At 38.7% G+C, this 23,204-nt stretch overlaps 1 protein-coding gene across 6 annotated transcripts in view; it reads left to right on the top strand.

Moving 5' to 3' along the window:
- Nucleotides 1-23,204, top strand: part of FGF14 (fibroblast growth factor 14) — a 421,004-nt gene that overhangs the window by 268,613 nt on the left and 129,187 nt on the right. Inside the window, exon 1 of one of the 6 annotated variants that reach the window (XM_074815361.1) lies at nucleotides 11,864-12,056. The exons of the other annotated variants lie outside the window; for them this stretch is intronic. Within the exon in view, the coding sequence (XP_074671462.1) occupies nucleotides 11,864-12,056 (193 nt within the window). Of the gene's footprint in view, nucleotides 1-11,863; nucleotides 12,057-23,204 lie in introns of those variants that run through there. 6 annotated transcript variants of the gene reach the window in all.

Here is a 23,204-nt window from a genome sequence, read left to right on the forward strand (position 1 = left end):
TTTTAGCAGTCAATTTAAAAAATGTGAGAGGCATCAAAGCACTATTATTTTGTATAGCACAATTGTAAACAAAATCTTTAAAAACATATGAGTGATACTTGTAGCATGGTATAATACCTCATTCCACATGTGTAAAACTTCAATAGTAAGCATTTTTTTTTTTCACAATAAATGATGATGTGTAGATTGCTTATATTTGAGTCTTTAGGGCCCAGAAAGGATTTCTTTGTCTCTCAAGAGAGAATATTAGTCAAGGAGCTATGGTTCACAGCATTTTGGCTGCCAGTATGTTCCATTTCTAATTACTTCTGTTCTTCCTTATCAGTCTAGCATAGCCAGAACCGTTCACTTATTTACAGAGCACAGTTTGGATTGCATCAAAGAGAGCTTCCACTCATCAAGCTGTTTCCTGGTATTAATTTAGCTCTTCCTCCCTACATCTGTAGCCGAAGCAAGTTTCCATAGTGCTTAAGCTAAGGCTGGAAAAAAGTCAAAAAGCTTTGAGGCTTGATGAAAATTATTTTATTTTTTATTTTATTTTACTTTTATTTTATTTAACACAAGACTTACCTGAACATTGAAGGGCAATGCAACAGATGTTTGGAAACTTCTGGTAACAAATGAGTCTCAAAGGCTTAAGTTTGAAGAGCAACCTTGTATACCAGTAGCACAGTTCAGTTTCAAGGTGGATGGACTGGGAAAAGTGGGCTTTGGAAAGGGACGATCTTCTGTCTAGCTGTGTTCAAGGCTGAGGAGGTTTAAAAGCTGATGACTGGAAGAGAGTTTCAACAGTCTCTCAGTCTAGTCCAACTGTTGTTTTGACTGGATTCATGCACTGACTGATGGCTTCTAAGTCACTTTTATCCAGATAATAAGAGGCTGTGAACAAAGAGTCATTGACCCAGTGGATGCTCAGGGTTCTCAAATAGTGACACACAGCCAGCAAGAAACTAGATCTCACACCAACCTTTCTGAACTTTCCAGCTTTCTGGGAGGCAATTTCACAACAGTCTTAGGCAATCTGAGACTATCCCACCACAGGTAAAGTCATGCCCCTTTCCTTGCTTCATGTGCAACTTTGCCAGCTCTGCATGGCCAGGCTGCATGGTAAGTCATATCAATTTACTAACTGAGGTGAAGAGTAAAAGGAAAAAATAGGATGGATCTGCAACTGATTTCTCCTATGACAAAAGGCATAGTTCTTGTAGGCTTTCCGGGTGTCCTGCGTGCACATACTGGTGACAGACGCTTAGGCCCTATTTAAGTTTTTAGCTGCATTAGCCAGACAATGAGCATTATGCTATTAAGATACTACATGAAAAAAATGCATTTATGTAAAAGTGTTAGACTGATGGGAATTTTAGGGGAAGCTTAACAAGATTAGAAGGTGATTGCTGTAACTCTTGTAATCATGCCTAAGAAGATAATGTTTATTATCTGTGATAAAACCTGTGCATTGCTTTTCTTAAATGTGTAGTTTTTCTGTCTCTAAGATGAATGCAAACTCTCTTCCAACTAGCTAGGCTGATTCCTAGATAATCCTTCTGCAACTCTCTGTGTTGCTCTTATAGCTACCTATTTTTTCTTCCTAGCCAAAAATCTACACTTCAGCTTAACTTTAAAGTGCCTGTAAAAGTATCAGTGGGTAAAACATATCCTTTGCAGATTTTGAACAATTATATTATTCAATAAATTGTACAGGCTACTGAAGTAAATATACTGTTTAGAATTTTTAATGTGCTGATTTCAATACTTGTACCAATTTTACAGAAGCAATGCAAAAAATGTACATTTTCATTGTCAAAACTGTCATTCTGTGAAAAAGATGAATGAAGAAATTTTAATTTTTTGTATCAGAACACCTTCTATGACTTGAAATTATTATTATTAACAAAAGTCCTATGTGAATAAGTCAGAGTTTATTTTTCTTAAAGGTACTTTAAAATAACAGTTTTTTAAAGAAAGGGACAGTCTTTCTGCTGTCACACAGATGTTGAAAAATATTCCTCCCGTACAACTTTTACTCAGCTTTTGTCTGGTACAAATAACTCCAAGTTCTTACAGCAGTGCAAGGTGTGTGCGTTGCAAGTTATTCCCCAGTCAATATATCTGTGGATAACTAGAGTAACAGTGTCCACTGCTGGCAAATCAGATAATTGCACTGCACGTTAGAGCGATGCACTGTTGAAAGATTTCGATGAGTTGTTTTGACTGTGAGATGTTTCATAATTTAGGTTTGTAGGACTATGTTGTAAAATTAAGTCACTATGTTAGGAGTATTCATGCTATTGCTGCCAATAATAAATGCTATGGTATTTGAACTAATAACCAGGAATATCAGCACAGTAATATGAGCAGGTATTGCAATATTTTTTTTCAGGACTTAAAAATAATCATAGTATTCATTATATTCTAGCTGTCATGTTTTTAAAATAAAGAAAAAGATAGTAAAAGTCTATTAACTTTTTTTGATGTTCTAATTTGTGTGATTAACAAGACAAGCAAGCAGAAGTTCTTAAATTCCGTTTTTTTAGGACTAAGCATTCATTTCTGCTTTTGCTAGATTTTTTAAAAACATATAAATGAAGTAGAGAAGAAATTAATGTTTCTATCTGGGAAGAAGTAAAATGGAAACATGCAGCTTGATATAGCAATTACCACTGGTAATTATGAAGCTAGAGCTGAAGTAGACTGATTATTAAAGAGGAGGAGAAAAGGCTGGTATCTAAAATGTCATTTTAATCAATATTCTTCTCATATTTTCTTGTAGTAGATAATATTTCTTTGCATCTGTTGCTTAACGATAGTATGTGAATGCAAAGAAAATCTTTCCGTCAAAGAAAATAATACAGAGTGAAAGAAACATTAAGGACAAAAAAGGAAAAGTCACTTCCTATGGAAATATAAACGCATTATCATCAAACACTTCTGAATATCTAGATTAACTAAAAAGAAGCTAAGGCATACTTGTTTTTAGAGATTTATATCTGTCATTAATTTACTCAATTCAATAGAAATAGTAGACAATGCACTGAATTTTCTGATGGTTTGGAGAGAGAGAAACACAGCATGTGGCTTTTTTTCAGAGAACATTAGTTGTGTCTGAACCGTAAAGGAAGGGATGTTCTTGTATGAAAATATCACGGGGAAGATCAAGGCTTACCCTATGGATGAATGTGGTATTAGCCAACATTGTTTTATATCTACTTTTTCTCCCTTCAGAGACTTACCTTCTCCTGGTTAGCAGTACCTAGAGAAATACTGTATTACCGTCCCTCTAGAACAAGAAAATAACAGGATTTTAAGTTTGGGGGCTTTTTTTTCCTCACAGATGTCTTCAAATTGGTGTCAAATGGATTATAAAACAAAAGTTATTTGAAAATAAATGGTAGAAGAATTGTAAACAAACACAGATGACTATCCAAAAGTTCTCTTGCAAAATTAATTACAATGCCAATTTTAGGTTAGATAGCAGAAAAGAAGATTATTTTTTCTAAATTGTTTGTCAGTGAGTGTCTTTCATGCTTTCTTCCACCACAAAGTGGTATTGTGGATGTGTGTGTGCATGTGTATGCATGCGAGTGCACAGGCAGCCATGTTCCAGCCCTTCCTTGTCACTGGTGAAAATCACTTTCTATACTTATAGGATTATTGGATGTATTTTGAGGGAAATCATCCTTCTACTCAAGCTAGTAATTTATGCGTCTCTGATCATCCTGTCTTTTCTGTTCAGCATTTTATTGTAATGGATATCATGTGCTTTTTCTCCTGGGTCTCTGTGAGATGACCAAAATCCAACACCTCCCTTGTTCTTAAAGTCCAGAAATATAACCCTTTTTTTTTCTCATTGTCATATGTTTTCATATCTGTTCTGAAAAAAGCAAAAACCCCTTATGTAAAGATTTAAAATTAATATTTTGCAGGACTTTAGAAAAACACTGTCATTAAGCTTCAGCTATATATTTTTATATTTTTATATTTTGAGTTTCCTAATATTTTAAGACAGAAGATATAGGTTCTATGTCCAAGTTGGGATTTAAATGTCATATCATGTACAGACAAGTTGTTCACTTTTAAATGGTATTCAGACAAAGCATCTGAATACAAATATCTCCTTACCAATCACCCCAAATTCTCATAAATACAAAAATGCTCTCATGTACTTATGTGTAAAAATTTTTTGTTAAATTTTACATATTCATGCATTTTATGCTTGTATATGTTGCGTGTTGTGTGTATGCACTGATATTATTTATTTCATTAACAAAAAGACTAAAAGATTTGATTCCTCTATGAAGATACCATGTGGAAAGTGAACATCTGATGAACCAATAAATATTGTGATGTAATGTTAAAGGCTATGAAAGGAACAATCCCCTTTGTGTATGCTGATAAAGATTCCCCAAATCGCTGTTATCCACAGAGCTGATTGTTTTTCCCTACAGTTAGAAATTTTCATATTGATGGCTATTTTTCTATAGGCCATGTTTTTTCCTAGAACTTGTGCAGCAAAAATCAATGTGTGTTTAGTATATTTGTGATGATTTCAATTAAGAGATTGTGAGTAAGTTCATTGCAATCTCCTTGATTATTTTTTCTCTGTTCTAGGAGTAGGAAACCCTCACAGGAGAGTATTGTCAAGCAGTTATAATAGCTTACATATTGTCATGCTCTGCCAGCTGTGCTAACTCCAGAGGAAGTTCACTGTAGACCAGATTTCTGAGGAACAGTGTTCATTTTGTTTCTATAGAACAAAATTAAGTGGACTTATATTACAGGGACTTTCAGTAACTTGGAAGAATAACAGCAAAGTCTGTTGCATGTTTCAGAAGTCAGGCAAAACAGAAAAGTCCTGCTGTAGCTAGATAAGAAAATGCAACAGATGTTGTTTTAAGCTGTGCATATGAAAAATTAATGAAGAAGCTCTCCATGCTGTTTTTAGGTCTCTAAATCTTAAACTGTTCTGTGCATCTGTGTGGAGTAGAGATGGGGGTGTGTGTTTTTCTTTAATGAAAGTTGTTCTGGCTTGTGTCACCAGAGCCTTGTCTGAAGCACTCTTGTGACAGATCTGCTATTAGCTTCAGTGGGAGCAAAATAGATGGCAATGTGTTTCTGTTGTTCATAATTAAGAATCTCTCTTTAAGGGGACTATTTAATTTTTAAAGTTAAAATCATATATATATGTCACTGCAGAAGCCACAATATATTTAATTTTGAATTACTTTAATGGGTTTGTCCTTGAGAGTGATCTTGATTCTTTTGTCGTCATTGTTGTTTAAAAGAGACTTGTTGGAATTAAGTTTTGCGCCTGGGTGATCTATCCTGGAGGCCCTCAGATGATCTGTGTGCTATTCAGATTCTCCTGTCAATCCAGCTGATTTCTTATGTTCACCTGGTCTCAAAAGAAGTGGCATCAGAAGTAGAGGACAGATAGAGTGAAAACTAGAAAGAGTCACAAAAGATGTCACAGGAAGTGTGCTAAAAGTTAGGAGCTGTAATCATGCGTCTTACCTTGCCGAAAGATTGAGTGTTAAAAACAGCGTTAAGAATCTCCATTCACTTTTCCCTGTTGAAGAACAAAGTGTTAGCCAATGGAATAGAAAATGAAACTGTAAGCAATTAAAGCAGGTGTTTTCCTTGACACAGCACTATTTGTGAGCCTCATTACTACAGTATAATCAATGCAATTTAGCGTTGGGAAGGGAAGGAGGAAAGCAAAGTCAAAAAAGCAAAAGCAAAACCAAGCAATTTGAGAATTATGTCATTTCTAAAGAATAAACCAATATCTATTCAGTGCTGTCCTATTGGTCATCTATAAGATTATTTTATTCAGTTCCCTAAGTGAACTCGAATCCTTACTAGTGTAGAGATATGCAGTCCTTCGAGTTGCAGACATACCCCAGGTAATATGTGAAAGAAATGTCACTGGTCAATGCAGAACAAATATTGCACTAGCTAAGCCATGGGCTCTGAGCTGATATAGGCATTCATACTTCCTTAGATGTTATGTATATTAATGGTTACAGTTTGATAGTTCTCTGCATAACCAGTCTTGTAGGACTTCCTTGCATGGCGGATTAGTTTATTCTTGCATGAACACTAAATGTGTTTTAACGGTTCTTCTTATGGCTTGGATAGATAAAATCAAGTAAGTCCAAAGCCTGTGAAGAAGCTGGCTAAAATATGTGCAGTCCTTTAAACTACATGCTGGAAGCTTACTTTTGTCTTATTTAAAGGGATTCACCTGACCTATTTAAACAATTGACTACATAGGACCTCCTATGTTTTCAGTAAATTTTAATAGGTGTGACTTTGGCTCCTTGAGTGCATTGTAAAGGTTGAGACTGAAAGCTGAGTGCTTTTGATATAGAACAGTGTAAAAGCATAGGTATCCAAATTCTGTGAAGTATATCAGCATGTTTAAAAAACTTTGTTCTTAATGCTCTTCAAAGTCTAATCAACCAGCAGCATCACGTGTTCAACCTGTTAAGGATTTTAGATTGTAGTGCTTCACAGTGCATTGTCTTCTGACAAGTTAACAATAACTTATAAGGAGAATTATATCAGACTAACATACAAGAACGTGTAAAACTGACCTAATTTAAACTGTTTAAAGCTCATTGCACAACATACTAGTGTAATTATAAGCATGGAATGCAAATAAACTATCTGAAAAGGGATTTCTTATCTGTAATTTAATATGTTCATGCTGGCATGGTCATGACAAATATGACCTTTTATGTTGACAAATGTTTTTCTAGCTTGTTAATTTTTTAAAAAATTAAACACTTACCAACCTACAGAGTAAACCACAGATCATATTTTTTTACGGAGTAAGCCATAGATCATATTTCTTTCATCTTGTTCAAGCCATTAAGTTATATCTTTTGTTCTAGCTTTGTCCCCCAAGAAAATTAAATCAAGAATTGGAAGTTACTGTTGCTTACCAACACCCCACCCCTCCTATGTACACATTGCGTGCCTTGGGCACACAATATCAGTCTGTAGTTATATGAATAATCCTATTTGTAAAACTATCGCATTTTCTTATGATATCATTTTGTGGGAGTGGAGGGGTCTTAGTATGTAAATTGAATTACAGTCCACCAAAATTACCAGCAACCTTCAGTAAATTTTTGATCAGTACCAACAGATGTTCAGAATCACAACCTTAGCTAGAGACAGCACTCTGGTAATCAGTCTGCTGTCTTATCAAAAGCTCCGGAATGTTGATTAAATTAATCCATCAGAATTTATAAACAGGTATATTTTCACTGCTGAGATATCTCTTCTTGGAATGACATTAAATTGTCCCAGTGGCCCAGTGGCTCTTATGCATGTCTTGTAATTTTTATGCCTAAATTGGTACTTTTACTCCTAGAATAGCCTTTCCAATTTGAATGGAAGTTTACGGAGTAAGGTGTTACTCTTGTTTGCAACTATAGCACACCATTGTAAAAAAAAAAAAAAAAAAAAAGCTTTTCCAGGGACACCAAATGATTAAATGATCTTCAACTCTTTAGAGTCTGTAAGAACATCTAGATTCACAATACTTTAGTAATGATTTCTAGAATATAAGATAGGTTGACTTCACAGCACCATATTCCAGAGCATTTAACTGGACAAGTGAGCTGTGTGTGCCTACAGCTGGCAAGCAAGTGCAATAAAAGCTTTACTAGAGCTCATGAAAGTAAAACATGTTTAGTAGCAATGTAATAGTCTGGCATTTTACACTTCTAGAAAATATATGCTCCTAAGGTCTTTGGTGTATTCTTCTTAGGGTTTGATTTGATTTGTTTCATTTTGGTTTTGATATCAAGAATGGTTTCAGGATATATGGGAGAAAAATGTGAGTGGAATGTATGTTTGTGGGAATACACCTTTAAAAAGACATTTTTGTTTCTATTGAAATGGTTTATAAAAGGAAGAACTCTCTAGAGTTTTCATGTCTGCATTGACCAAAAATTACTCTGTAGCTTGTAACTCTATCCAATGTAATGCAAAACATACAATTAGGAAAAAAAAAAAAAAAACAACACAGCCCTTAAACCATGAGAGTGACATTTTTGATTCTGTAAATTTTCTAGCCTATGGATCTAGGTTAGGATAGAATATAAAGCATAGAATCTCATTTTTCCTAATGGAAGCCCTTATAGAAGCATAGAAGCATTGTATGTATCACTAGTAGATGTGTATGCACAAATATTAACGGTGTGTATTTTAATATTGAACTTTGAGGCCTGAAAATAGCACGTTGTAATTTACATTTTAAATTAGATGAAATAAAATATGGCTTGTCCCCAGTAATATGGCAAAAAAAGTATTTAAGGAATAATAATGTTTCATACCCTAGTATATAATAAAGCAAGTATTTTATGCACACTTTATATGTGTTGAATGTTTTCCTTTAACATTTATTCAAGCAAGTAATTTTAAAGATTCTAAAACGTTTTTGTTTTAGAAAACTCCTGAAATCCATGATAAATAAGCAGTTAGAAATGAACAGATGGGAAAATAGAAAGTATTGAAAATCCCTTCTCCCCCTCTTTGGCTTTTAATCATTTGTTTTCATATGCAGAGTTTTGTTAATCAGAAGTAAAATTCTATTTTGATGTAGCAAATGTTGTAACTAAGATATCTCCATTTGTCCTAAATGGATATTCTCATGCAGTTACTAGTCTTTAAGGTAGCCGATAGGTTCATACTTCTACAATCCATCTGTTAGCAAAACCTTCACTTTGGCTAGAATTGCACACGTTTTATCACAGGTTAAGACAGCAGATGGCTCTCTTGAGTTTTCTTTGCAAAATCTCAAGCTGTAAACAACCGCTCTGCATTTCTGAGACGCAAGTAGAAAGCTATTGTTTTTGATCTCTGGTGTAAGAAACACATTTTCTCTTGTCTATAAGGCATACTGCCCGTTTTCACCTTAATTCTTTCCTTTCTTTGCCGTCACCCCGAGCATCATATTGTTGAGAAATGTCAGTGTGTTTTGGCAAAGGCCCAGTATTTGAAGGAAACTAAGGAAAAGGAACAATAGTAGTAGATCGTGTATAGTGAATGGCATCACTGGATAATATAAAGAGGTCCTTCCAGCAAAAGGAAACGTGGAACCTACACCTTTTTCGAGAGAGTTTCTCATGCAAAAGTTAGGGCAGTGTGTATCCCACTTCATGTGAAAATGCAAGATAGTGGAGGGCTGACCTTTATTTCACTCCACTCCCTCTCATTCATTCCTTTGTTTGGAGCCAGGACCCAGGTCCAGCAGGAGACTGCGGGCTGTGTCCCGTCACCTCCCCGCCGGTGGCAGGAGATGTCCGTGTCCCGGGGCCGCGCGGCCGGTCTCTGCTCGGCTGTCCGTGGGGCTGGAGGCACACACCGACCGGGGCCGGGACCGGGGCCGGGAGGGAGGGAGGCAGGGAGGGACCCACCGGGGCGGCATCTGGGCGAGCGCTTCTGTTTTGAGATTTGAGGAAAGCAACACCGTGTATTGTCCGCTGCTGGGAAGTAAGGAAAAGGGAAGCAGTATGCAAAACTACTACAGGGAAATTTAAATTTAAAAAAACCAAACCAAAACAAAACAAAAAAACCAACCACAACCCTCTGTCTAATTGCATTAGTTAAGATAATTGCAACCATTGTAAGGAAATTGCTGTGCTGTAAAAATTGCCAGATCCAAAATCCAGTGCGTTTTAGCTGAATCTTTTTAGAGACACTTTTAAATAGAATTAAAATGTATTATCCAGATCCGATTGTGCATGTTCTGCTCCTAGATGGTCTAGTATTAATGCAAAATCCCTGTATAAGGGAGTGTCCACCATACAGTTTTGCCCTCTGTATAAAAATAGCCCTTTGCAGATTAAAGGATTTAGGGAAATAATGGTCAATATCAGAGCTGCTGAAGCCTCTGCTGAAACAAGAACCTACTCTAACCTATGAGGTTCTGTATTGTGAAGCAGTGAATTATTCTGGATGGATCTTTACACTTCAACGCCCGTTTTTTAACGATCCATCTAATACGAAATTAGAGTATTCTGAAAGCAGTATGAAAATTAGATATTTATTACATGATATTTCCCTGTTCGAGCATCTGCCCTTCCTTGTACAATAACTGTGCATTTTTTTTCTGTGTAGCTGCTGGCTTCCTTTTCCTACTTCCCTCTCGTTAGTTACAACTTCAGGAAATTTCGCCATTAGGCTGGCAGAAAGTAAATCTGGAAAACATCGAGCCCTTACTTGGGAAGGGAGAAGACCCAACAGAAAAAGATGAAAGGAAAAAAATGAGATGTTGTAGTTTACATGGTATTTATTATCCGCAGTGCATGTGAACTCCTCGGGGCAGAGACTCCTCAGGCATTCGGTGTCTAGCGAGCTTGGCTGGTGCTTTCTCAAGTGCTCCAAGACGTAGAGCATGAGAACAATTAAGAAAGAATTTTACATGGCACTGGTGGTCAATAAATCTACCTGCTGCGGCTGTTTGTTGGTACCCTATGGGATCCCCTCGGTAACCTCAAAAATCAGTTCGCGTTCCGAGTTAAAAGTCTGCTGGTGCTATCACCTTTTCTCCCAAAGAGCGCGTGTTGGTTTGGGCAGAAGGTGCCCTCAGCCTCGTGGGTGTGTTTCTCCCTCACGGCTCTAAGCCCTTCGCACGCAGCAGGGACCCCTCTCCCCTCGGGCTACACCCCCGGCCCCGGCCGTTCCCGAGCTGCGGGGCGGGGAGGGGGCAGAGGGGCTGCCGTCGTTCCCCCTCCCCGGCCTCCCTCTGCCCCCACAGCTTTTCCCCGGCCTGGGGACGGGGACAGGTCCCGGTGTCACCGCTGGGCGCGGCGGGGGGGGCCGCCCGCGGGCAGGGCGGCGGGCAGCCGCTGCGAGGGAGCTGGCGAGAGGGCGCGGGTGAGGGTGCCTCGCCCTGCCGGGGAGGCGGCGGAGGACGGGGGGGCGGGGGAGGCATACGCCCCTCCGGCAGCGCCCCGTGCCCCCTTTCCCCGCGGGGTGGGGCGGGGGGAGCCCCGCACGAAGCCATCCCGAAAGCTCAGGGGGAGCAGAGGCAGCCCGCGGCGGATTCGCCGGGAAGCCGCCGGTTCCCACCAGCAAACCGCATCAGCAACACCCCTTCCTTCCGCCCCTCGCCCCCTTGGCGTTATTCTCCTGCCTTTCCCCCGTCCCTCCTCCACCCCCTTGCACCCTCGCCGCCCCTCGCCTTGGGGAGGACAAAAAAAAAGCTCCAGCGGTGCGTGCGTGCGTGTGTGTGTGTGTGTGTGTGTGTGTAGGGGAGGCTGGAGCGGGGTGGGACTGAAGAGCCGTGATTGCAGCTCTCCCCGGAGAAGATTGCTCTCTCCAGATGCTGATTTCTGAAGCACTTGGCAATCATCAGGCGGGAGCCTGCAAGAGGCGGCGGTAGCCGCCCCGGCCGCGGCGATGGCAGCGGCGGGCGAGCGGGCGGCGGCGCGGGGCTGAGGGGCAGCCCCGGGAGGCGACGCTGCCGGCCGGACCTGACCCGGCCCGGCCCGGCCCGACCCGACCCGACCGGGCGCGGCTCTGCCCCGGGTCCCGCTCGCTCCGCTCCCCTCCGCGCAGACACCCGCCGCCCGAGCAGGTGCCCCCGCGCCGGGGCACGGCGCGGGGGGGCGCGGCGGGGCACCCATGCGGTGACCCCGCGGCGGCGGCGGCAGCTCCCGCGGGCGGGGGGGGTGCCCCGCTGCAGCCGCGCCTCGGGCCGGAGGAGGCTCCCGCTCGGCCGCGCCCCCCGGGGATGGGTCCCCGCCGGGGCTGAGCGCCCCGCCGCCGCCGCCGCCGCCGCCGCCGCCGCTCTCCCCGCTGCCCGTCGCGGCGCCGGCCGGCGTGGGCGAGCCGGCGAGCAGCCATGGCAGCGGCCATCGCCAGCGGCTTGATCCGCCAGAAGCGGCAGGCGCGGGAGCAGCACTGGGACCGGCCCTCGGCCAGCAGGAGGCGGAACAGCCCCAGCAAGAACCGCGGGCTCTGCAACGGCAACCTGGTGGACATTTTCTCCAAGGTCCGCATCTTCGGGCTCAAGAAGCGGCGGTTGCGGCGCCAAGGTGCGTCCCTGTCGGACGGGCCCGCCCGGGAGGGGGCTCCCGGGGGAGGGGGTGGGCGGGCGGGAGGGAGGGAGGAAAGGGGGCAACCTGTGGCGAGAAACTTCCCCGGGCTGGTCGCCGCCGCGGCGGGAGGTGCCAGCCACCCCCCGGCTCCTGTCAGCGGGCGGCTCCCGGCTCCCTCGCAGCGGGAGCTGCCTGCCCGCCTGCCCGCCCGCCCGCCTGCCCGCCCCGGGGCTCAGGTGGTGATCACGGCAGGTGGGCTCCCCCTCGGGGGAGGCAGCCGGCGTGGCGTGAGCCCTGCCCGTCACCCCGCGTGTCCCCGTCTCGCCCGTGTTTTCCTTTAGAGGTCAAAGAGCACGCAGCGAGGAAAGCTTTTTAAGTGTCCGGTGTGTCGCTCGCCAGTCCCCTCCCTGAGCTGCCGGCTCGGCTTTGGTCGGCGTAGCCCGGCCGTAGCGCGGGGGTCCCGGTCCCGCTGCCCGGTGACTTCCCCGTCACCGAAGGGAGAGATAGGGGCAGCCGGCAGCGGTGGGAGAGCTGCCCTGCATCCCCGTGGCTGCCCGCCTGCCCGTCCCGGGCCAGGGCCTCTTCCTACAGACCAGCAAGTTTGCAGGCAGTTCTTCTTCTTCGGGGTAGATGGCCGGCAGTCAACCGACACGACTAAAACTAGTACCACGGTGACTGCGTTTTGTCCAGTACTTTGTATTAGAACCCTAGAAATAAAAGGACTTAAATGATACTGCAATGACTTCTCTGTTGTTTTTGTTTGTTGTTTGGTTGTTGTTTTTTTTTTAAATTTTGTGCTATTCAGCTCATGGTGATGACTTATTTTGTACTCATCCTCAGGAAACAAGTAGTTTTAGAACAAAAGGATTGTATCATGAAGAGTGAAAATGTTAAGTATCACTCAGAACGTGGCTAATACCTACCGGTCAATGGTAAAGTACAAGCCACCCTCTGTTACATTAGAGAATGCCACCATGTGTTGTAGTTTGGTATGTATACTATAGCTCCTCTTTAGGTTGGGTCGGAAGATAATTTTAAGAAGCATAATCAGTGATCTGTCCCGATTGGTCCTTCCTGCTTTTTTTTTTTTTTTTTTTTCCATGCTTCATACTTAAAATAGCATAAACTGACAAAATCCATACAATGTTATTTTTACATGGCTTTATTACTATGAGGATTATTCCTTGTAGCTCCTAATGCAAGCTAAATCTTGCCATTTTTAGATAATACAGTGATATAGGGAAGATGAGCGAGAACATGTCAGTGGCAAAATCTATGGTGGCTTATTTTTAGGCAGTCTGCATGTGTGCTTAAAAAGCAGACTAGAGTGCTTGGTTTATGACGATGGATTTATATATGTGATACTTGTTCATGAAAATAAGTTTAGGGGGATTTGCTAACTGAGCAAATGTTCTCAACCACCTGTGCAGTCTTATTTGGGGGAAAACTCTGTATTTGACTATAGTATGGTTTGAGGAGATGACTGTCTCACAGCACCGAGATGTCAAACATTTTCTTAGGTAGAAAGGGGCTTTAAAGACACTTGTGAACTCATCCTTTCTCATTCATTCATTTTTCATAAGGCACTTCGTGACATTCTTGAATAAGAGAACTGGGTTAGAATATAACTCAGCTGTTAACCCATACCACTGGTACAGACGATGTCAGTAAAAATAGTCAGAACAAGGGCTATTTACTAGTAAAGTCTGCAGCGTCAGACCCCCGTTTATTTTCTCTAAGAATCCTTCAAGTGGAGACATGACGGTATTTATCCACTGTTTTACATTAAGGTCTCAGAATTACTGCTCGTCCATAAGAATTCCTCCTGAAAATAATTAATATTGTACCTTTTTCTGTGTATGTTCATGATGCGTAAAGTGATACATGGAGTACCTGTGGATTCAAAGTTGAATGCTGTTTAGGAGGGAAACTGAAGAAACAATCAAGAAGTCATTACTTAAACATCTTATGCATAATAATTTAGAATGAATAATCATTTGGAAAAAAACACATTTTATAAGGCTAATTGCTTTAAAAGTACCTTCTATGAGTTACAAAATGAACGTTTATGAGGCACTCTTTTTTTTAGTTTTCCTAAACTGACTTAAACAACCACTGAATTCTCCACTGAAATCACACTGTCAAACCCATTAAAATAAGTCTTTGCCAAACAAAATAGCATAAACGTGCTATGGGATTTTGACAAATAAACCATGTGTAAATGATATACAGAGTATCATAAGAGCATTGTGAAAAATGAGCTAATCGAAATGTGATAAACCACCCATAACATTCTTTTACAATTCAACGGAAGAGTAGAAGTATATATAAACTATTTGTTATGTAGAGCAGTAAAAGCTAGACTGTATTTCTCATGGAATAAGAAGTGATTTGCTTTGTACTTACATATGAAAAATAAGTGTCTTCCCATCTTTGAAATAATCAGGCAGCAAAAACTAGGATGCTGCTTTTGAAATTAAAAATATACATTTACTCTTGTACACACATGTGCATGTGAATTAGATAAATAGATATACACAATGTGTGCATATTTACCAGCATGTTAGCAAACCCTTGAAAATATTCTTTACTTTCAAACTCTTCTTTAAAAATGCCTGTTAGTACTGTTCTTGTTCAGTGGGATTTATTTGTGATCAAATGAAGTTATTATGAATACATAACATGCTAAAATCATATGTATTCCCAAGTGACTGTAACATCTTTCTGTCATTGTGACAGATTTTCTGTTCATGGTCCTTCCTTTAGGGGCACGCTAAAATATCAACACAAGAGTGTTTTGGGAGAATAAAATTTAGGAAGGGTAGCATTAAAGATGCATACAGGAGCTCACTCAGGGTAAAGGGTAATGTTTGTATTTGCTTATATATTGGCTCTAGTAATAGGCACAAGGGTAGTTTTAAATAGCGTCTCTAAAACTTTGATTAATAAATTAAACTGGCAGAGTGATTTCTGTGGGAGACTTGTTGGATAATCTAGTGAGTGGATGAAATAATTTTCATTTACTGGACAGCTTTGATTCATATTGTTTAGTATTATAATATTTCAAATTTATTTCATCTTTATTTTATCCTACCTGTCATCTGATGAAGAAATCACTGTCAATTTCCAGGTAGCCATGAAGCCAAGATCTTATCTGACACTGATGCCAGACATCAACCTGTCCTGGACATGAATCATCCTGTCTTGGATTTGAGGTTGTTCAGTTATAATGGTTTAATTTATGTTAATATAATCACAAATGGGAGAATTGACAAACAAGATTTTGAGTTTTCATGTGAAATAACCTTACATAATCTGGGGCTACCCAATAAAAAGAAGAAAATAAATGTCAGTTCTTCACCTCATGCAACTACAGTGCTCAGAGACTGTCACTAGGGCAAATTCAGACTTCTTAGCCTGTGTTTTCATCTACATATCTAGGTTCTTTGCTAATCTGAAAAATCATCATTTGGATAATTAGGTCCCTTGAGAGTATTCTACTGGAAAATACTCAACATTTAAATGTATTAAAAACCAAGTGTTATGTTTACTGTTTCTGTGTGCTAATACCACATTAAAACTTCTAAATTTATACATAGAGTGTATGCATATTGGAATGACTTGGCCTCTGATTTTGTACATTAATATTTATGAGAAAGAGAGACCTAGGGAACATGTTCAGAAAACGCCCTGATTAGATTTTATTGCATCTACAAAGGTAATTTAATTCTCCAAAGAAAGCATTTTTGGAAAATTCCTCAGTATATCAGCTAATGTTTTGTGGCAGACGTGGGAGTGGCCCATAATCTCAGATGTAAGATAATTCCCCATATACATAGTGCCTTAAGTAGTTTTTAGTTCTCCTACTTGTGGGATGATGTAAGCAGAAATGAAATGGAGATCTGTGCATGCGGGTGCACGTGCCTCATTTCCCGATGCTTAAGAAACCACATCGAATCCCAGTCAGTTAGCTCCAGGCTCGGATGATCCGGTTTCCTCAAAGTTTCAGCAGACCAAAACCTGTAGCTGTGCTTTCCCGTGTGACTGTCCTCAGAAGTTCACTAAAGCCCACAGCTACTGTATTGTCTAGGTGCAAGACCATCTGTTTTTCTGGGTGTTGCTTATTCTTCACTACTTTTCTTTAAATGAAATTGGTTAACCACAATCCTTTTGGAGCTATATACCCAATCTTAACAGTATATATAAAAAATTTTTAATTTTTCAAAATTTTTCCTTCATTGCTGATAATCTGTGCAAAGGACTGCATGAGCATCACAAATTGAAAATGTGTAAATGTGCTGTATCACATGTAAAATATTCTAAGCATATTTAAAAATTATTTTTGAACATGTGGTTTGCTAGACTCAGTGTCAAGTTTTCTTTCCCATGCGTTCAGTATTTCACATAGACCCTCTGCTTGCTAAGAGAAGCTTTAAAAAGCAATGTAGTAATGGCTGGAATGTAATTCTCTTATTCTAAACTGGTCCTGGTGGCTCTAAAAGTGAACGAGATGTTTTTGAGAGGGAATGGGGAAAAATAACTTTAAAATGATAACATAATTTTAGGGACTATTGATTTTTAGAAATATCTCAAATGTGGGGGGATGGAGTAGTGGGTACATGTAGTGCTGTACCAATGTTATTTCAGACCATCTCCTATTTTAATGTAAAATGAGTAGAAAAACTTAACTACACCCATTGTATATCTTAAAATGCTGAAAGTAGAAATCACAACTTCAGAGAGCAGTCAGTATTTTAACTTGTGTTTTCTAAGTATTCTAAGTTTGGTACTAGCTGCAAGTTGAGATTTCTTTGATTTTTCTCAAAGGCTTCAAGCTGGTTTGGCTTGAATTCCTTGCTTGCTTTGTCTATAATGTACTGTGTTGTTTGGGGTTTTTTTGGTCAATTCTTTCTTCCTGATAAGCATTGATTTACATTTATTTACTTCAGGAAGTTTGCATATCTGGAGGATATGTGAAATTGGAGGAACCCAAATTTCACTGTCCCTATACACAAACATTGCATTTCACTATCTTCATTTGGTAACTGGTGATTTAACTCTTCATTAGCAAATGAACTCTTCGATCTTGAGTGATCTTGCTGGATCTCCAAAGTTCAGGCAGTTTCCGTCCACATATAGTGATCTTTTTTTGTAAGGTATGTCAGTTATTGTGTCTATTAAATGTCTTGTAGAACTAAATTATCTAGGTAATAGAGATATTAAGGGAGATTACAGTATAGGTGGTTTCTGATTCATGGTGATGGAGCAATAAAATGTTATAGGCGAGGTCATGTTTCTAGATTGTATTTAAACACAGAATTCTGTCTTCTAACTATATGTAAACTATTAGTAGATGTATTTTTTTTCAGGGTATTTCAGTTTGTTAATTTGAATTAAACTAAAATGAGTGCTTAAAACTCATTTTGAATAATGAATTTTCAAGACAGTAGCTTATAAACAGCAGTAATTTATTTTAATATAGAGCAAACACTCAAAAAGTTTATTACAGAAAACTTTGCTGTTAGTCTTTTGATTTAGACTCTAAGCATAATTTAGAAATTTGAAGATACACAAATGTGGATAGCCATTTTTTGTAATGTGTAAACAGAGGCTTATCTTGCTTGGTCATATGTAAGCTCCTTTCTACCTTGGGCAAGTATTAGAGTTAGTGATAGTCAAGCAGATATACCCCAATGGCACGTACTCTTATTGTGCCATCAGCTTTTTCTGAAACCCTTTGAAACTGGTACATTTTTGTTCTCAGGAGTTATTAGTGCTAATTCAGATCTTACACTCTGCCATACACTGAGTGATGTGAAAACAGAAAGAATATACGCTACTACATTCCGTGGTAGAAAAGGATGAGAAAATTAGTAAAGTTCTGAATGTCTTCATTATGGTCTAAAATCAGCCACCTGCTTTCACTGGAATGTAGACTGTAAGTTTTTCATTTCAATCATACAAATCAGATAACTTGATAAGATCAAGTTTAGATCTTCCCATATATTTTCCTAAGGGACTGAAAATGAGGGGACATACCCTTTCCTGGTGCCAAGATAGAAACTAGCTGCGTTTGGTGCCAGGATTTAGGAATATACAATTGTATCAAGTTAGAGATGGGCAGGAGTTGGATTCTCAAGTTCTGATTCTATGTTACAAACTATAGATGATTTCATCATGTCCTGAAATAGGTGACATTACTTAAATTTACATTTCTGTAAATAAATGGATATATAGCTATAGGAAAGCTAATATAAGACTGAAAGAAGTAAATAGTAAAAGTTTGATATAAAATTTAAATAGATGGACTATGGTGGGAAAAAATACACGAACGTTGTTCCCTCAAGGTTTTCAAGATCCCAGGTTGTTTTGGTTGCCATTTCATAAAATGTTGAGTACAAGCTAATAAATGTGATATTGGTTGTTTCAGTAAGATTTTCATAAATGAAGCTAGATATAGTTGACTGAAATTGGAATGCAAAGTATATCCTTTCTCTAGGATATAAAGTTTAATCTCTAGGATGTAACTAAATTAATTTAATTAAGTCTGTGGTCTTGATTCTAATCCCTTGCCCAGGTGTAGAACTTTTGAAAGGCATTAGAGTTGCTGTGCTATAAAACTGCTGTAAATTGAACCAAGATTGGACTGCTGGTTGGCAGTAATCAGCATAAATAAATGATGGAACTCAGCATTTGTTTAAAATATTAAATCGAGCATTTTATTTCATGTAAGAATAATTCCATTTTGTGAAACACAAGCACGCATTCTTTTTCTTTCCGTAGAAGTAAATTTAAAAAAAAAAGATAAAAAGGAAAAATCCTTCTTAATTAACTGTCATTTCCATTGCAAAGCCTGTCCTTTCTGCTTTATTTTGCAAACGCCAAGATGTATCCAGCACACTAAGTGTAACTGGCTGCTGCTCCTGCTTTGGTACTGTAAAGCTCCAGAAACATCTAGTTTTGGTTGCTAGACTATTTCCAATGTTTTTTCAAAAAATGCAAATGAGAGAAAGGAAGTAATGATTTTTTAAATTAGTCTCCATTTTATAATGGTTTATGGTACAGGTAAACCTGAATGGAATTTCATGTCCCAGTGAAAAGGGACTTTTCAAGCCTCAAGGCATTTTTGTGACTGAATTTCAAAGTCACTCAGCAAACAACAGATATGTCAGGTTTAAGAAAAGGTTGGCAGGTTTCTTTACAGTGGAGCTTCTTGTGGAACTATGAACCTAGACGTAGGAGCTGGTACCAGGGTCTCCCTTAATGCAGTAACCCGTCATAGGTATTTATAGTTTGGTTTTGAACAGAATTTGCACTCCCTGAGTGTTATATAGAGAGCTTAGGGATATGGTGTAGTTGAGAACTGTCAATGTTAGGTTAATGGTTGGACTAGGTGATCTTCAAAGTCTTTTCCAACTTAGATGATTCTGTGATTCTGTGAGACTCATTTCCTTACTTCCCATATAAAATTAGAACAATGATGCTTCTTTACTAAAATTACTATTATTTTATTGTAGTATTTTCTGTAGTGTGAATGAAAGATGTCTTTGAAAGGCAACTATTTACTTTTGATTTCTGTGATCATAAGTACTAAATTTATGGTTTATATATATATATCTTCTTATATGAAAACATTACATATCTATAATGACTAGATTATGTTAGTGCTCTTCTTTAAAAAGTATATTCCATAATGAAACCTCACCAACAAGAAGTCTGTTTCGGTATGATACGTATATTTTCCTTCCAAATGTGTAACAGAGTTCTTCACATAACAGCAAGCTTAATTTTTGTGATTAGAAGATGTGTGTGAAGTTTACTGGTAATTCATAAAGAACAGTCTGTTTGCTAGTTTATAAATAAAATAAGTATTTATTGGTTTATTTATTTTGGTTTTAATCCATGATAGTTTCTTCTTTGTTGTGTTTTTGAGAACAGTCATAACAAATTGGTATATTCATAAATGTGATGAAGTAAGGTTTTTCTCCGATAATTCTCCCTTGTAACCTAAAATCTGTAGTTCACGGATCATAGTTCATAACTGTTCCAAAATCTTGCAACATTTACTGAGCATTTAGTTGTTCACACACTTACTGTTTTATGCATTGTGAATATATCTGAGCTTAAACAGATGCTCCTCTCTTTCATCTATGTAGTTTATGTATAACCGAGGCTTGAATTCCTCTACCTTAACTAGTGGTTTGTATCTCTTCATATGAAATTCTGATCAGTTGAAAAATTTACCACTGTAATCTGTATACCAGTGACTATAAAATAAATGAACTCTTAAAACTTCATTGCTCTATTTTCTTCTTTCACTTTTCTTGCTGTATAATCAGAACAGTTCCTTGTTTGTAATCAGAACAAATACACATGAAATGTGTAATACTTTGTTCCCAACAGCATTCTAAACTGTGTTATTCAAGCCAACAAAAATGAGATTCCATCAACTATGGAATCTCTTTCTATGGCACTAGAAAGAGACTTGCCTGTCAGGATGGCTTTGCTACAGCCTTTTGGATTTTAGCAAGGTTCCCCTTGTGTCCACTGCAAGTCTTGTCAGAACTCTGGTCAGGTTTGTACTTGGAGGTACTTACAATATCAGTCCTGAAGGTTACCTGTGCTTGTCTCAAGCATGTAGAGGTATGATTACAGGATGAAGTCCAAAGTATGGTTGTCTTCCCCTTTTCTTGTGTCGGGACACACAAAGAATTAATAACGGATTCCTCCTGCTATTAGTTCCTTTTCATTATCTTATCAGTTATCTTGGATCATGACGATGCCAAGAAGTAGGACTAATTATAAAATAACACAGGGTACTTTAGAATTTTTTAAAGAAAACTATTCCTGGGGTTGAAAAGTTGAGAGAGGTTGATCCTTGCAGATGCACGTAGTCTGAAGAAATGCAAACCTTTGTTGTTTCTAGTAAATATTATTGATTTTAGCTTGCGTATGTTTTAAAGATTTAAAAATATATATGTTCCTCCTAAGGAACTCATTAGAAAATTATCAATAGTGAACAATGTACATCATCATCACCAGTTCCCACTACCAAGCAAGTCATTTTTTCATCTGAATAGCTTTACTTCAGTAATCAAATGTTGTGTTTATTACAAACTCCAAACAGAGTCTGGTGCACAGATGATTTATAGTTTTTTTAATAAATATTAAAAAATGAAGACCATAGTCTTAACTTCCTTACAAGCATAGTTTTGACTTGCTTAAAAATAACGGTCTGGATTCCAAGAACTGTTTTTTACCTACTTTTTTTTTTTTTTTTTTTTTTTTACCTCTGAAGATGTTTTTTTGCAGAGATTAGTTTATGGCTGAACTCTTCCAGGCATTAGATTGGTAAATCCCACTTCATTATTGCTTCCATTTTAGTTTTCTGACAAAGTAGAAATAACTGTCATTGTAGTTCCTGTGTCCATAGACTTTTGCTAAAGAAATGAGACCTGCTTCCACAGAACCTCAGTAATGATTTTTTTGTGGCAATATTTAAGGAAAAAGATATAAAACTTCTTGAATTCCAGCTCTAAAGGTCAGATGTCCCCAAATTTGCAATTTGTGTAGAACTAAGAAATTTAATATTTTAGACCTTTTGTGAATGTAAATTTATTCATTAAATTGTTTTGTCCAAGTAGCCTATATGTGCTAAACAACTGCAAGGTTGTGAAGTTACTACCCTAAAACCAGATCTTTCAATGTAATGCACATGATTCTGGAAGTCTTTGTAAAATTGATATGTAATGCTCTGTATAAAAAGTATCCTGTTGTAAGTTCTACGCAAAATGATCAAAAAAAGTTATGCATGTAAATAAATCAAAATGAGTGGATGGCTCAGATTTATATAAATTATGGCATTTAGAAAACCCCCGAATGTTACTAGTAAGCTGTCATCTTTCTTTGAAAACAGTGAATATCACTGCAGAGATAGTTGACTCCAAACTACAGAAAGAAAGAAAAACTAAGCCATTCCCATTAGCCATACTCGTTAATTCTCTACTTACAGATAGGTATATCAGCACTTTCAGATGTTTTTTGCCTCAAAAATGTGTTTCAGTTAATGACAGATAAACAAAGACTCATCAGTTTTTCCATACAGTTAAAAGCTACTAAAATCAGTGTAGGTTAAGCTTGAATAATCTGGTTGTAGTAAAACTAAGGTATGAATAGTCATTTGTACCTTTTTGTTGCAACGACAAAGTGGCTAGATCAAGCCAATAGCTATCTCGAGGCTGCTTATTATAGTCGGTACAATTCAATCGATCAATCATCACCCTGTTTACCAGGTTTTTATGTTACAAATGTAATGGTTGAAATGAACTGGAGGCATAAGCAAACATTTCTGTTGAATTACTCGGGTAGCTTTCTAGGTCATTGGATGTCAGTGGGCAGGTCCAATTCAAAATTTGTCATGGATAAACAGTCAAAAATTCAGGATTTGGCTTACTAAAACTCTCCATTTGCAGAGCTCCAATAATAGCTGCCAAAAACCCCATGGTTTGAGCAGCCTGAGTGGCACAAGTATGAGGAACATAGTGAGTCTTATCTTAAAAAATGTTTATGCTTAGACGTTGTTAACTGTAATTTTGTCAGTTCGTTACCGACTTCACACAATATTGATATTTTGGTTTTCACAGTTGGCATTTGTTTTAAATATGGAGAGGGATGTAAGGAAGATAAGCTTGTTTTCTACTCTGCTAACGAGCGTTTAGGTATAAGTAGTATAAGGGTGGAGTATAAGCAGTTAAGTGGGGAATGCATTGCTGGTAAATTGCCAATGCCGTTATTCAAAAAGCATTCACTACAAATTTTAGCTAAACTTTAAGAAAATTAAATCATGTTAAGGTGTGGAAAGGGTAAGTTGAATGCACCCAAGCAACCTAACTAGAGAAGTATTTCTAGATTAAACAGACTTGTAAAGACAATATCTTTTAAAATTATTTCATTATTTGTTTCCTGACATTAGTATCCATCTAGGACATAACTGGGGTTGTTTGAAGCAGTATGTTTGAGTTTAGGCTTCTTACTTATGTATGTAGTGTGATTAACTTCAATTCCTAATTAGAGTAGGGAAAGCAGCCACATTTGGAACCTGAAGCAGCAAAAAGGTTTTGCTTCTTTTTAGGTATTTTTGTTGCC

Source organism: Strix aluco, chromosome 2 (assembly GCF_031877795.1).
Source record: "Strix aluco isolate bStrAlu1 chromosome 2, bStrAlu1.hap1, whole genome shotgun sequence".
NCBI lineage: Eukaryota > Metazoa > Chordata > Aves > Strigiformes > Strigidae > Strix > Strix aluco.